The sequence below is a fragment of the Talpa occidentalis genome, unplaced genomic scaffold (genome assembly GCF_014898055.3).
Source record: "Talpa occidentalis isolate TD23 unplaced genomic scaffold, MPIMG_talOcc4v2.1 talOcc4.7, whole genome shotgun sequence".
Taxonomy (NCBI): Eukaryota; Metazoa; Chordata; class Mammalia; order Eulipotyphla; family Talpidae; genus Talpa; species Talpa occidentalis.
The window spans coordinates 93,424,210-93,436,502 of NW_023605083.1; the positions used below are offsets into that span (position 1 = coordinate 93,424,210).

Sequence of the window (12,293 nt, forward strand, 5' to 3'; positions counted from 1 at the left end):
TGTGTACCTATTTACCACCCTACATGTAAAAGCCTGAGAAAGTCACCGAGGGCTCCAAGACTCTCCTTTACCCGGTCTGCTAGGATCATAGATACCCTGCTCTGTGCCTATCCTGGCACTACAGTCACCCACTGTGTCTGACAACAAAGGGGTGTCTTGAGTAGGTGATTTTGAAAATACCTCTCTTCCTCCAGAACTGTGAACTGGATGTGTACCCCCCCTCCATTTTCCAGCTCCAAAGTTGTATAACCTTAGAATTCTCTGTCCTGTTATGTCCAGATCAGAACTATTGGGGCAGCCAGGTGTATTCAAGGGGCTCTGATTTAAATACCAAGTTCCACTCTGACTCTCTGGCATCAGGGTCCTCACCTATACCATGGGTTAATAATGCCCCCACTAATGAAATATTGCTGAGACTCAAGCAAAATGCCTGGCTCATGGGAAAAGCCCCGTGGCAGAACTCCAGAGTTCTAATTACTCTCAAGTTTGTCCTCCATAAAGAGAAGTACTATCTGGTGGCGGTGATTGTGCCACTGCTGTGTTTGGGGGAATAACCCCCAACACCAGCACATACACGGTCCCCTGCCCGAGGAGGTTATACTCGGTTGATCAAGTATCCAGGCATACTTATATTTTCCTGACCCTATTTTCTTCTAAGTTTAAAATGAGAATAAATGGCAATGACAAAACAATGTCAATCACGACCTTGAGACCCTCTGATGGAGTTTGGAGGTGTTCCCAGCCCTGGAGCTCTGCTCAGGCAGTGAGGGCCCGTGGGCAGCCCTAGCCTGGCTGCTGTTCATTCTGCTAGAGGACCCTGGGCAAGTTGCTTCCTGTCTTTGGGCCTCCTTCCCCGTCTCTGAAATGAGAGGGCTTAGGGACATCTATATACCTCTCACGGTACCAAAACTGGCCTTGTCCTTGTCCCCGGGAACCAGCAACTCTCCCTGCAGTTCCCATCTCGGCAGATGACGTCACCATCCACCCACCACCAAGAGACGACCCTGCTGCCATCTGTGCTCCTCCCTCCTCCCCCAGCCGCCAGTCAGGTGCATCTGCCTCCTACAGCTCCCAGAGCAGGCCGGGTCTTTCCATCCCACTGCTGCTGCCGGTCAGGGCCACCCAGGTGACAATAAACGCGTGATCTCTATCCCGGACTGCAGGGCTGCCCCCTCGTGTATTTCTACCCAGCCAGAGGGCTCTCTTAAAGACATAAATCCCACCCACAGTGGTGCCCAATGCCCCAAGGCGAGGCTGCACATCTCCCCAGGGGCTGCAGGGAAGAGCTTGCATGGTCTGCCCCTGAGCAACTTTTAGGCTTATAGTTTGCTCTCCCTCCTCACTCTGCTCTCAGGCGCCACAGGCCTTCTCAGGGGCCTGGAGCTTGCCATGCTCACTCCTACCTCTGAGTCTCTGCGTGGGCTGCTTTCCGGGATGCCCCACCCTTCCTCCACCACTGCCCATTGGTCTGAATCTAAAAGTTCCCTTCATTGGGAGCACCTCCCTGACCCTCCTGCTAGCCCTGTCCATGGTGCCTGGATGCGAGCATGGTGACCTCAGCCACTCAGTCTGCAGTCCCCTCTACGCCCTGAGCCCTGTGGGCGAGACCTGTGTCTGCCTCCTTCACCACCAGTGCCCCTGCACCTGCACCGTGGCCTCTGACTTCCTGAGGATATGTCCTTGTCTAAGCAGTTCAGTCAACAGGTATAATTTTCATTTCCAGTTCAAGAATGTCCGGGGGGTCGTGTGCCCAGCTCCTCTTGCATTTATCAGAACCTGCTTACCCAGCAGTCCACGAAGAAGCTTACAGGGTGATATTCAGGACTCCTGGGGCCTAATCCTGGGATTATCATGAAGGTGCGGATAGGCAGGGGGCGGGGAAGAGGCAGGGTGGTACAGGGGTGTAAAGACAGAGGGAAGAAGGAACCTGTGGATTGCTAAAGACGCCTCCAGTTGGCAGGGAGCTGTGCTGTGGGTGTGTGTGCGTGTGGTTTTCCAGAGTGTTTACAGGGATCGGGGGAGGGCAGGGAGCAGGGCGGAGCAGTTGACATCAAGGTTTCTTTTCCTTTACTCTTTCCTTCACTTTTGGAGGCTCTAATTGAATCAGTCGTAGAATTTCCTTATTGGCCAGGGTTCCCTCGATGAACTCGTCCTCTGTAAGCTTATCTGTGTGTGGGGAAAACACAGTCAGGACTGGCTGTTTCAAGCTGTAACGGGGCTGACATTATGAAAATAGTAAGAACCCAGGGGCCCTGAGGATACCCCTACTCTTTCCCCTGAATCAGCAATGAGAGGGCACTGGGGAGGGCTCCAGGGGGGCATCCTGAACGGTTGCTGCTCAGGGCTATGAAATTATGTGAATATAACCATAGGGCTCCTACCTTCTTGGGGAACTTTTGGGGGGCTGAGCAAAGTAGAGCTCAGTTGAGAATCAGGGATCAGCGTCCAACCAGGGGAAGAGAGGGAGAGATGAGGGGTCCAATGTCGTGTCTGAGAGAGCCTGGCCTGAGAGGCCACCCCAGCTCCCATCACACAGACAGCCCCACAACTCCCAGAACAGCTCCTCTATGAATCTTTCCTATGCATCTCTGGACAGCCTCATCTAACTCCCCACTGGGGACACAGAGGGCCCCTATCTCATACATTCAATTCTATACAATTAAATGCATACCACTGAGCCCATCCTCTACGCCAGAGCCACATGCTTGGGGCCAAGGCCTTTGCATGGGGTGGAGGGCAGAGAGTGGCATGGAGTGGGGGTGGGCAGTGAGATAAGGTACCTGGTCTTTGGGAAAGGCAGTCACACAGAGGTGCTCACTTTCAGGGTCATGGAAACATAGGGATGGCAACCCAGAGTGGCTGCCTCTTTAAATTTTGTATCAGGGCCTCCCCGGGTGGTGCAGTGGTTGAGCGCTGCTGGGTTGCTAAGCTGCCTGCAGCCTCTGCAGAGCCGGTTTGATCCCAGGCTGCCAGGCGAGGATCCCACATGGCGCGCAGACCTCTCCTGCCGCCCGCTGCTCCCCTCAGCAGTGTACTTCGTCAGTCTGCCTGCTCTGCTCACTGCTCTGGCTCTGGTGAATTCTTTCACCCTCCCGCGCTTCTGACTGTACCCAGTGCTTGTATAAATAAATAAATAAATAAATCTTTAAAAAAAATTTTTTTTATCAGGCAACCTCCTCCCTATCCACCCTCGTCCCAGACAGTGCCAGTGACCTTTGTCCTTCCTATGACTTCTCCCTGGACTGCAGTTAGTAGAGACAGGGTCAACTCTACCAGTCCAGAGATCACGAAAGTTGCTGATACTGGCCCCTCGGATGTGTTTGGGGATGCAGTTTTTTTTATCAGTGGAGACATTGCAGGTTTTTAAAATCTCAATTGCTCGCTTTTCTTTTAAAAAGTCAGAGGACATGATACCAACTGCTCTGTCTTCCCGCATGGCAAAAATCAACCGGAAGCCACCAGACCAGATATCAACTACCTACTATGTGCCAGCCCATTACATAATAGGGCTACTGTCCACTTCTCTCACTTCATCATCCTGACTCCGGACACCATGTGAGTGGTCTCCTGCCTTCTTCCACCATATCCTCCGGCATGGCTGGGAGCATCATGCACCAGCAGCCCCAGCTGCCCAGTTCTGGAAGCCACCACCAATTTCAGAGCAGGATCACGCTTCCTGCAGGATACTCCCACCATTCTGAGTACGGAACCAAGACAGGCCATCTCCTGGAATTAGGGGATTTAAGGATGCACCATCGGCTTTGCCAGAACTTTCCTAGAACAGCCCTGTAATCTAAGACTTCTTACTCAACTGTTTTTTTTTTTTTTTCCTTACCTGCTGCCTGCCTATGGGGTCCCATCTGCTTTGCAGTCAATGACTTTCCCAGATGCCTCTGACTTCTTCCCCCTTCTACCCTCCCCTCCTCCCAGGAGTCTTTCCTCCCATAAATCTTCTACAAAATAATTCTGTCTGGCAGTGCTTCTCAGAGGACCCAAACTCACTTCCTAAAGTAAAACCATGTAAATTGAGACTTGATGCTAATTCAGGCTGACAGATCTGCCCTGTACTAACCGAGCAGAAAGAAATTACAAAAGTGAAAAAAAAAACAGGTGAATGGAAGTGTCTAGAAGGGGCATTCCCATTAAGAGGGGTTTGCAATTCCTCTAAACACGCCATTGGCCTATACCCCCTCCCCCCAATGAGCTGTTGCCTTTTTACTTCTTCTTCAGAGTACACTAACTCTGTTATAGCAAAATTTGTTTTTCTTCAAAAGCATTCCAGAATTCAGAGCTTCTCTTCTCTCCCAGAGAAGCTCAGGCAGTGCTGGGGGGACATGGTGCCTACAGCAACATCTGTTCCCAAGTGGCAGCAGATCTGGATCCTGCTGACTATACAGACCTCCTGGCGGTGTATGAGGGGATGGGGTGCCTGTGGTTCCATCTGCTTGGGCACTCTGACTCTGCAGGGTAATTCCTGTTGGGGTTTCCAGGGACAGCCTGAGGCTATAAAATCGAAGGCTATCAAGAAAAAAAGGAATTCACCATCATCTTTCTTTCCAAAGTACCCCCAGATCTTCTCTGCCCGCTTTTCTGGGGTGTTTTCATCATCTGGAAGGTGATTCACGTCCTCTGGATTGATCATTTTGAAAATAGCCTGCACCCAAATGAAGAGGAAGCAATGGTCAATGTGGCAGGGGCTGGCAGCCCAGGGGAACCGGTTGCTGATCTCGGGCTTGCCTCTCCCCATCCCCAAAGAGTCGGGGGATCAAGTACACTCTATGGCAATGCTAACTGCAGGTGCCCAAGCCACAGCCTGCCCTAATGAATCCAGATTTCTGGAGGTGGGGCCTGGGCATCTGTATTTTGAGAGCCAGCAGGGCAGGACGATTGTAGTAAGCGCAAACGCTGACATTTGTTAGCCACTCAACACTCCTCGCTGTTGTGTGCTTAACATGTGACTTTCCTCAGTGTTTTTACATCTGACCCTCACAGCAACCTTTTGAGGTGGAAATGATTGGTCCCATTGTACACATGAAGAAACTGAGGCAACTAACTGGCTAAGTCACCTAGCCAGAAGCAAAAGAGCAGAGTTTGATTCTAGAACCTGTTTTCTTCCCTTTCACCACTTGGTATTCCTGAAACACCCTGGAGACCATTTTAGGGGTGGGGTAGAGAGAGGGGAGGTGTCGAGAAAAAAAAACTCTTCAAGAGGTTTCCCTAGGGCACAGGAAACCCATCTGCTGCAGATGTGGGGGTGGGATAGAGAGGATACAAAGAAAGGTTTAATTTTTGCCTCAAGGCTCCTTCTCCCTTCCCTCTGCTCAGGCTGGTAAAGAGGCCAGATGTGCCCAGTGGGCAAAGCAGGAAGTGCCCCTGCCCTGTGACCAGGAGAGGATGAGGTGGTCACCCTTCCAGCTCCAGGCTACTGGAATTCACCAGCTCAGTAACTCCAGGGCTGGCCAGGCCCAGAGCGGACATGCAAAGTGAAGACCTTGAGCCTGTCCTGCCTTTACCCTCAGCAGGCTTGGGGTGCAGGCAAGGTGTTGGATGGGAGTCAGAAGGCACCTTGCAGACAGCTTGGAGCATGGTCAGGCAGGAGTAGTGTTGTCTGTGCAATAGCCTGGAAGGAAGGTCAATGCTTCGAAATTTGAAATTTGCTTTCAGCCTCCCATTCTATAATAAGAAAAGGGAGGAAATCAAACTCAGCAGCCTGGGGCAGCAGCCTGAGCTGGCAGCTCAAGTGTAGGTGGCTCCTGACTCCCCTCTCTGCTCTGAGTCAAGGGAAACAAGTGCAGGCCTGTCGCCGAACACTGAGAGTCACGGACTGCCTGCCCCTCTGACTGCCCCACCGACTCCCCCCAAGGACAGTGTCAGAGCCTCAGTCAGGGAACTGGGTCAGGGATTTGAGAGAGAACCATCAAATGTCACCCCAAGCCTGGGGAGGCTATATAGCTTTCCCAAGGCCATGCAGCTTGCTGGTGACATAGCTGGGACTAAAACCCATTACTTCTGGCTCCCAGGTCAGAGACTGTGCCATCTGGAAAACAGCAGAGACCTGGCACCGCCCTGCCAGTCTCAGCCATGGGTGCGCCCCTCCCTCTAACCCTTGCTCGCGCAGCTTCTCCTCCCTCCCTATTTCTCTCCTTTCCACCCCACCCCCTCCCTCCTCCTTTTCCTCAAGGAGCATCCACTAGCAGGCCGCTGATGGACTTTATACCCTTTAGGGGTTCTGAGGTCCCCAGTCCAGGCCACCCACCAATCCAGGGGAGCTTGCTTGCAGACCTCACCAGATGCCAGTGAGGCTCCCACCCATTCCTGCCCTTAACAGGAGACCTAGGGAGAGTTCACTGATCACAAGCTGATGCTTGGCTATTTTATTTATGGATCTTCCTAATAAGGGTAGAAGAATTGCACAAATGATAGCGTGATTACAAGTGCACCCAAAAAATTACATGGAATATGAAAAATATTGTCCTTCTTAACAGGAATGGAAGCAGAGAAATAAAAAAGACATAGGGTAGGGGATTAAAAAAAGATTCAGTAAAAAGATTCAAAATGATATAATGCAGGAAAAGTAGAAATGTCTTGCCCAAAACCAGAAATGGTTAAACACATTTCTGACATTTCCATTAGATGGGATTCTAAGCAGTTATTAAAAATGTTTTGGAAGGGGCCTCCCTAGTGGTGCAGCGGTTGAGCACTGGTTGCCTGCAGCCTCTGCAGCGCCGGTTCGATCCCCAGCTGCTCCCCGGCCACCGGAGGAGGGTCCGACATGACGCGCAGACCTCTCCTGCCGCCCGCTGCTCCCCTCAGCAGTGTACTTCGGTCCTTCTGCCTGCTCTGCTCCCCACTCTGGCTCTGGTGAATTCTCTCACCCTTCTGACTGTACCCAGTGCTTGTATAAATAAATAATAAAAAAAAAAATCTAAAAAAAAACATGTTGTCTAAAGTATTAACATGCTTTAAAAAAATGTTTTGGAAGAATGTGCATTAATATGGAAAATATTCATAATAAAATCGTAACTGAAAAAAGTATGATAAAATTATATTTTAATGATAAAAATTATATATGAATATGTGATAGTTTTAAAGGATTTAAAAATGTATAGGTAAAAGGCTGGAAGGGTCTCTTATTTTTCTAACAAATACCAGTATGTTGACAGTGGTTTCTCTGGCTGGATGATGGCATTCAAAGCAATTTTAATTTTCTTGTGCAGGCTTCTAAATTTCATGAGTTATTTACGTAGTAAATACAACTGGTTTGAAGATACCTAAAATTTTTATAACAAAAGAGCTGGCACTGAACCCACATTTACGGAGGCTCGTGAGTGTTGGGGATCATCACCTGCAAGGACCCTGGGGTGCTGGGGTGGTTATGACTGGAACACGGGACAGATGAAAACACTGAGGTCCCTAAGGGGAAGCGAGCAGCCCCACCTTAGGAAGAATTCAAGACTCCAACCCAGATTTCATGTCCCCCCACTTTGGTGCATGTATTTGATGCCCATTTCATGTTTACAATTAATTTTGATAGACTATGACTGTGTCCTGTTGGAGGCTTTGAAGGATATTGGAAAGAAGAAAGCGAGAGGGTGAAGGGAAGAAGGGAGGAAACAGAAAGTATAAATAATGGGAAACACCCAGATTCTTCTTTAGGAGGAAAATGAAGCTGTGGGGGAATGTTCCCACCTCTAGGAACACAGGTTTCCCCCACGATCCCAAAACAAAACATCCCTCTGTTATAATTTGATAGTTTTTTTTTTTTTTTGATCTGGAAACACTGTTTCCATTAATTCATATGGGATGATTTTTGACCCATTCTAAGGCTCTCAAAATAACCTCTGAAATCAAACTAAATACCAAGGTTGCGCTTTCAGAAGGAAATACGGTGTGGGTGTGGGTGTGGGTGTGGGGTGATAACAACTGCGTGAGTATATTGGAGACTCCTCCTCACCCACTCTCAGGGTCTGGATCCCAACCCCGCCCACCGGCCCGGCTCCCCATGGCAGCCCCAGCTCCAAGTCTTGGGGCCACAGCAGGGGGTCCTGCCCCCAGGTGACTCCCTGAGGCCCAGCAGGAAGGGGGCAGGAGAGACTCACCTTGACGATCTCCAGAACTTCACTTTTGCTGATGGCTCCGTTGCCGTCCACATCGTAGAGCGAGAAGGCCCACTCGAGCTTCTGATCAGTCTTGCCTGCGCTGGTCATGTGCAGGGCCACCACGTACTCCTTGAAGTCCAGGGTGCCATCGCTGTTGGCATCGAAGCTGCGGAACACGTGCTGGGCATAGGCCTTGGGGTCGGCGTCGGGGAAGAACTTGGCATAGATGCTGGAGAACTCCTGCTGGGTGATGCGGCCGGTGGGACACTCCTTCAGGAAGGACTGGTACCAGGCACAGAGCTCCTCCTGTGTGAACCTGGTGTTCAGCTGCAGCTCCTCCAGGATCTCCTTGGACAGGGCCCCACTCTTGCTGTTCCCCATGGGCGAGGGAGCGTGGACCCAGCAGGCAGGCAGCTGGGTGGGTTTGAGCGACGTGATTCCCCAGGCTGCAGAGACAGGTGCCTCTGGGCCTGGAGCCGAAGGGGGATGTGCTAGTGGATTGGAAGGATTTGTGGCTGGTTCACCTCAGTACTTGGGGAGAGGATGGGCCTTTGAGCTTGGGGGTGGGGGCAGTGTAAGCTCCCAGAATCCCCTGTCCCTTCCTTCCCTCCTCCCCCCCCAGATTAAAATAAATTGCTGACAGCAGGCAGTCAATCCTTCTTGGCCTTCAAGGAGATAGAACAGGACTCAGAAACTTCCTTGCCAAAGCCTTGGGCTAGAGTCTTCCCCATTGCCCTGCACTGTCCCTCCCATACCCCACTTCTAGCCTTCTAAGAGCACCCCTTTACTGCCTGTTTTCTACCCTAATTTTGAGGGTCTCAGGGCCTGGGATAGCACCTCTCATTGAGTCTTATAATGCAGTACTTAGGAAGCTGATTGTGGAGACAGCCCAGGGTTCAAGCTCCATCTTTACAATTTACTAGCTGTGTGACCCCAGGCATGTTTCTTAGCCCCTCTCGAACTTGAATACTTTTTCTTTCAATCCTTCATCTTTTCATGTCTTTCCTTAAATGTTACCTTCTCAGCAAAACCTATACCTGCCACTGTATTTACAACAGCACACCCACCCCCACCAACCATCAGCACACCCCAACTGTTTATCCTGCTGTATTTTTTCTCCCTCACACTTACACCTTCTGACATATTATTTATTTACTCTGTTTGCTGTGTGTGCCCTCACCAAAATGAAAACCCTATGAAGGCAGGCATTCTGTTTTGCTCCAGGCCATGACTCCATTGTCGGAATATGCCTGGCACGTTTAGGCCCTCAGTGAATGTTCCTTGAGTGAAGGGGTGTGATAGCGGCCATCTTATTGCTATTGTGAAGCTGAAATGACTTAACATGTATAATGCACTTAAAGAGAGCCCAACACATAGTAAGGGCTAAATGTCACTCTTCATTTGCAATAGATCATAAATTGCCCACGGGAGCTACAGAGTGAGTGAGTATAGCAGGTAGATCAGGGAAGTAATAGGGAGTAGTGAGGCCTGTGTCACACTTGGAAGTGGTTGCCAATATCAACTGTTACTGAGGAGAGGGTATGAAAACTCTCACCAGCCTAGAACCACTCTCACTGGTTCTGGGTCTGCACATTCACTGCCACAACTATAAACAAAGAGAGCTGGTGCAGCAAAACAGAAAAAATGATTTAATAAGGTAGAGGGAGAACTATAGGGTGGAGGCAGAGGGTCCAGCTACTTAACTATGGTGAGTGAAGCTGTGTGCAGCAGGCAGTGTCTGAACCTAGGGCCTGGGGCAAAGTCCCCAAGTCCTGTGACCACAGGGGCTGGCGGGGTGCAGCCTCCTGTTGCTGATGTCAGTGGCATCCATGCATGTGGGGTGGCTGCATCTGTAGTAGCTCCTGTGAAGAAGACCTGGCACTCAATGCCCGTCCTCCAAAATGGCCACTCTGTTCCAACCCCTTCTCAGCATCCCACTAGCTCCCTGAGCCCACTCATGTCAGGGGAGGAGCTTAGGTCACGGTGCCACACTGGCCTTCCATCCAGACTGCAGGTGGTGGAGTTTGGTCTTGTGCTGTGTTGCTTGTTCTGATGTCTTGTTTTGCATCCAACCTTGGCAAAGACTTCACTGACCCCCTTAGGCCTGGGCCTTGGGGTGCAGTGCTGCTCCAACATGACTCCATTTGAATGTGGTCACATGGGACTTTGGCCCAGTGTTCCTAGAATTTTCAGTCATCCAAGAGGAATCCAGAAATCTGACTTGTAGAGGCAATTTCCAAACTTACACACATTAATTCAGAATTTTTTAAAAAATGGTGTACGCCAAATATAGCTTATCTTTGGTTCAGTTTCATCCTGAAGTTTGTCATTTTGCAAATAAGCCTGTTGCCTGTAGCTAGCGGGCAATAGCACATGCTTCCTGAGTGGGTGAATGGATACACCAGAGACAGGGAGCACTGCAGAGGAGGCCTCCCATCACTACAGTCATAGTTGCAAGTACGGGACAAAAGGAAAAAACCTAGCACTGAATTCTCATCACCCAAAGGGAAGTGTCCTGTCTTAGCTGAGCATTGTGTTGCAGGGGAACATGCCTGAAAACCCAGAATTGCCAGATTGGATTGGAGAGAAGTGTCTTCTTGGCTCAGTAGTGGTTGCTACTACTGAGCAACCTAGAGATTATAAACCACATAATCTCTAGGCAGGTGAACTGGCATTTACACCCTGTTTTATAACATACTAGTTAATGACAGGGGACTGCAAATCCCTGTTGCTGGGAGAAAGTAACTTGCCAGGCCCATTGGGTGTTGCTCAGGATGGGCTGAGAAGTCCAGGCACTGGCACGCCACCCCGCCCCTCCTGTCCTCTCCACCCCCTGCAGTTCCAGAATATTTCTCAGGAGCCTCACTGTTAGGTGTGTATGATCCTGTGTGTGCTTACTATCCCCACCCCCCCTTAGTTTGTGAGAGGATATTGTTTTTTAATAGCCCTTTCTTTTTTCCCAGACTTTCCATATCCTGTAGCAAGGTGTTTATTCTCAATAGCAGTTAGAAATAGCACAGTCAACAAATTAGAAACAAACAAACTAATAAAACCCAGGTCATGAAAACGAGATCAAATGCTTCTATTGCTCGCTTCTGACCAGGCATGGGAGCCATGGGAAATGCCTCCTGGGTGCCAGGTCTGTGCACATCCACAGGGCTGATGTTGCGTGGAGACTTGGATTTGGAGCTCTGAAAGGGTCACATGGTTGCCTTTTTTTTCTTTTTTTTTTTTTTTTTACATCTTGAAAGGACAGGTTTATTAGGAAAAGGAGAAAAGGCGAGGCACCTGCAGAGTTACAGGAGGGCAGGAGAACTGCCGGGTCACGTGGTTGTTAAGTGGCAAAGCCAGGAGGAAAGCACCGCCCTGCCAGGCCCCAGGTTCCAGACCCCTTTGAACGAGAGCTGCCCCCTTTCTCCAGGAGGACTGTATCCAAGGGCAAGAAGCTCCACTTTCAGTGGTAAGGGCCATGGCAATGGACATGGCTGCAGGCAGAGAGGCCTAACGCAGAAGGCGGCCAGAGCCTTCAGCCTCTTCTGCCCTTTCCAAGAGCAAGGAGGGAGGCGCAGGAACGGGAGGGAAGCAGCCTGGCACTGGCCACATTCTTCAGGTTGCAGTGCCCAGGAGGCCGGCCGTGGGAGGGGACCACAGGCAGCTGTGTTGATGCTGCCGAGAGAGGGGTTGTGACCTGGAGGTTTGTTTGAAAACCTGCATAAACATCTTCTCTCAGAGGGAGAGTTTATGCTCCTTAGCCAAACAAGTTGTTGCAGATGATGTATTGTGAATGGATTTGTTAAGTCTGAGCTGGGGCCATAAACCCTCCCCACGCCCCAAAGATTACTGACTGCCGCAGTTGGGGAGAAGGCCTCTTCTCTGGTCAGAGTCTCAGCTTGTGTCTCCCCCTCCTGGCCTTGCCTGGACTGAAAGAAGTGGACTCTTCCCAGAGACTACCTCTGCTGCACAAAGCCAGGAGCTCTGCGGGGACTGTTATGGAGGCCCAGGCCTCAGCCCTCAGCCCCATGCGAGGTATGAGCTACCTTTGTTTGCTATGAGCTAAAGGACAAGATGAGCCTTCTTCCCCTGGCCTGGAGCCTGCACAGACATCTACACTGAGAGGGAAAAGGGGGCATGAAGAGGGTAAGTGGGAGGCAGACCAGGGAACAAGGCTCCGACCAGGGAGCTCCTTTCGCAATA

The 12,293-nt window shown here is 50.5% G+C and overlaps 1 protein-coding gene across 1 annotated transcript; it reads right to left on the reverse strand.

Moving 5' to 3' along the window:
- Nucleotides 1-2,050: 2,050 nt before the first annotated feature.
- On the reverse strand, nt 2,051-8,480 carry RCVRN (recoverin). The gene is made up of 3 exons (XM_037494835.1): nt 8,100-8,480; nt 4,543-4,654; nt 2,051-2,166 (listed from the first exon to the last, which is right to left on the reverse strand). The coding sequence occupies exons 1-3, from the start codon at nt 8,478-8,480 to the stop codon at nt 2,051-2,053; spliced, it is 609 nt and encodes a 202-aa protein (XP_037350732.1).
- Between the last annotated feature and the right edge of the window lie 3,813 nt (nt 8,481-12,293).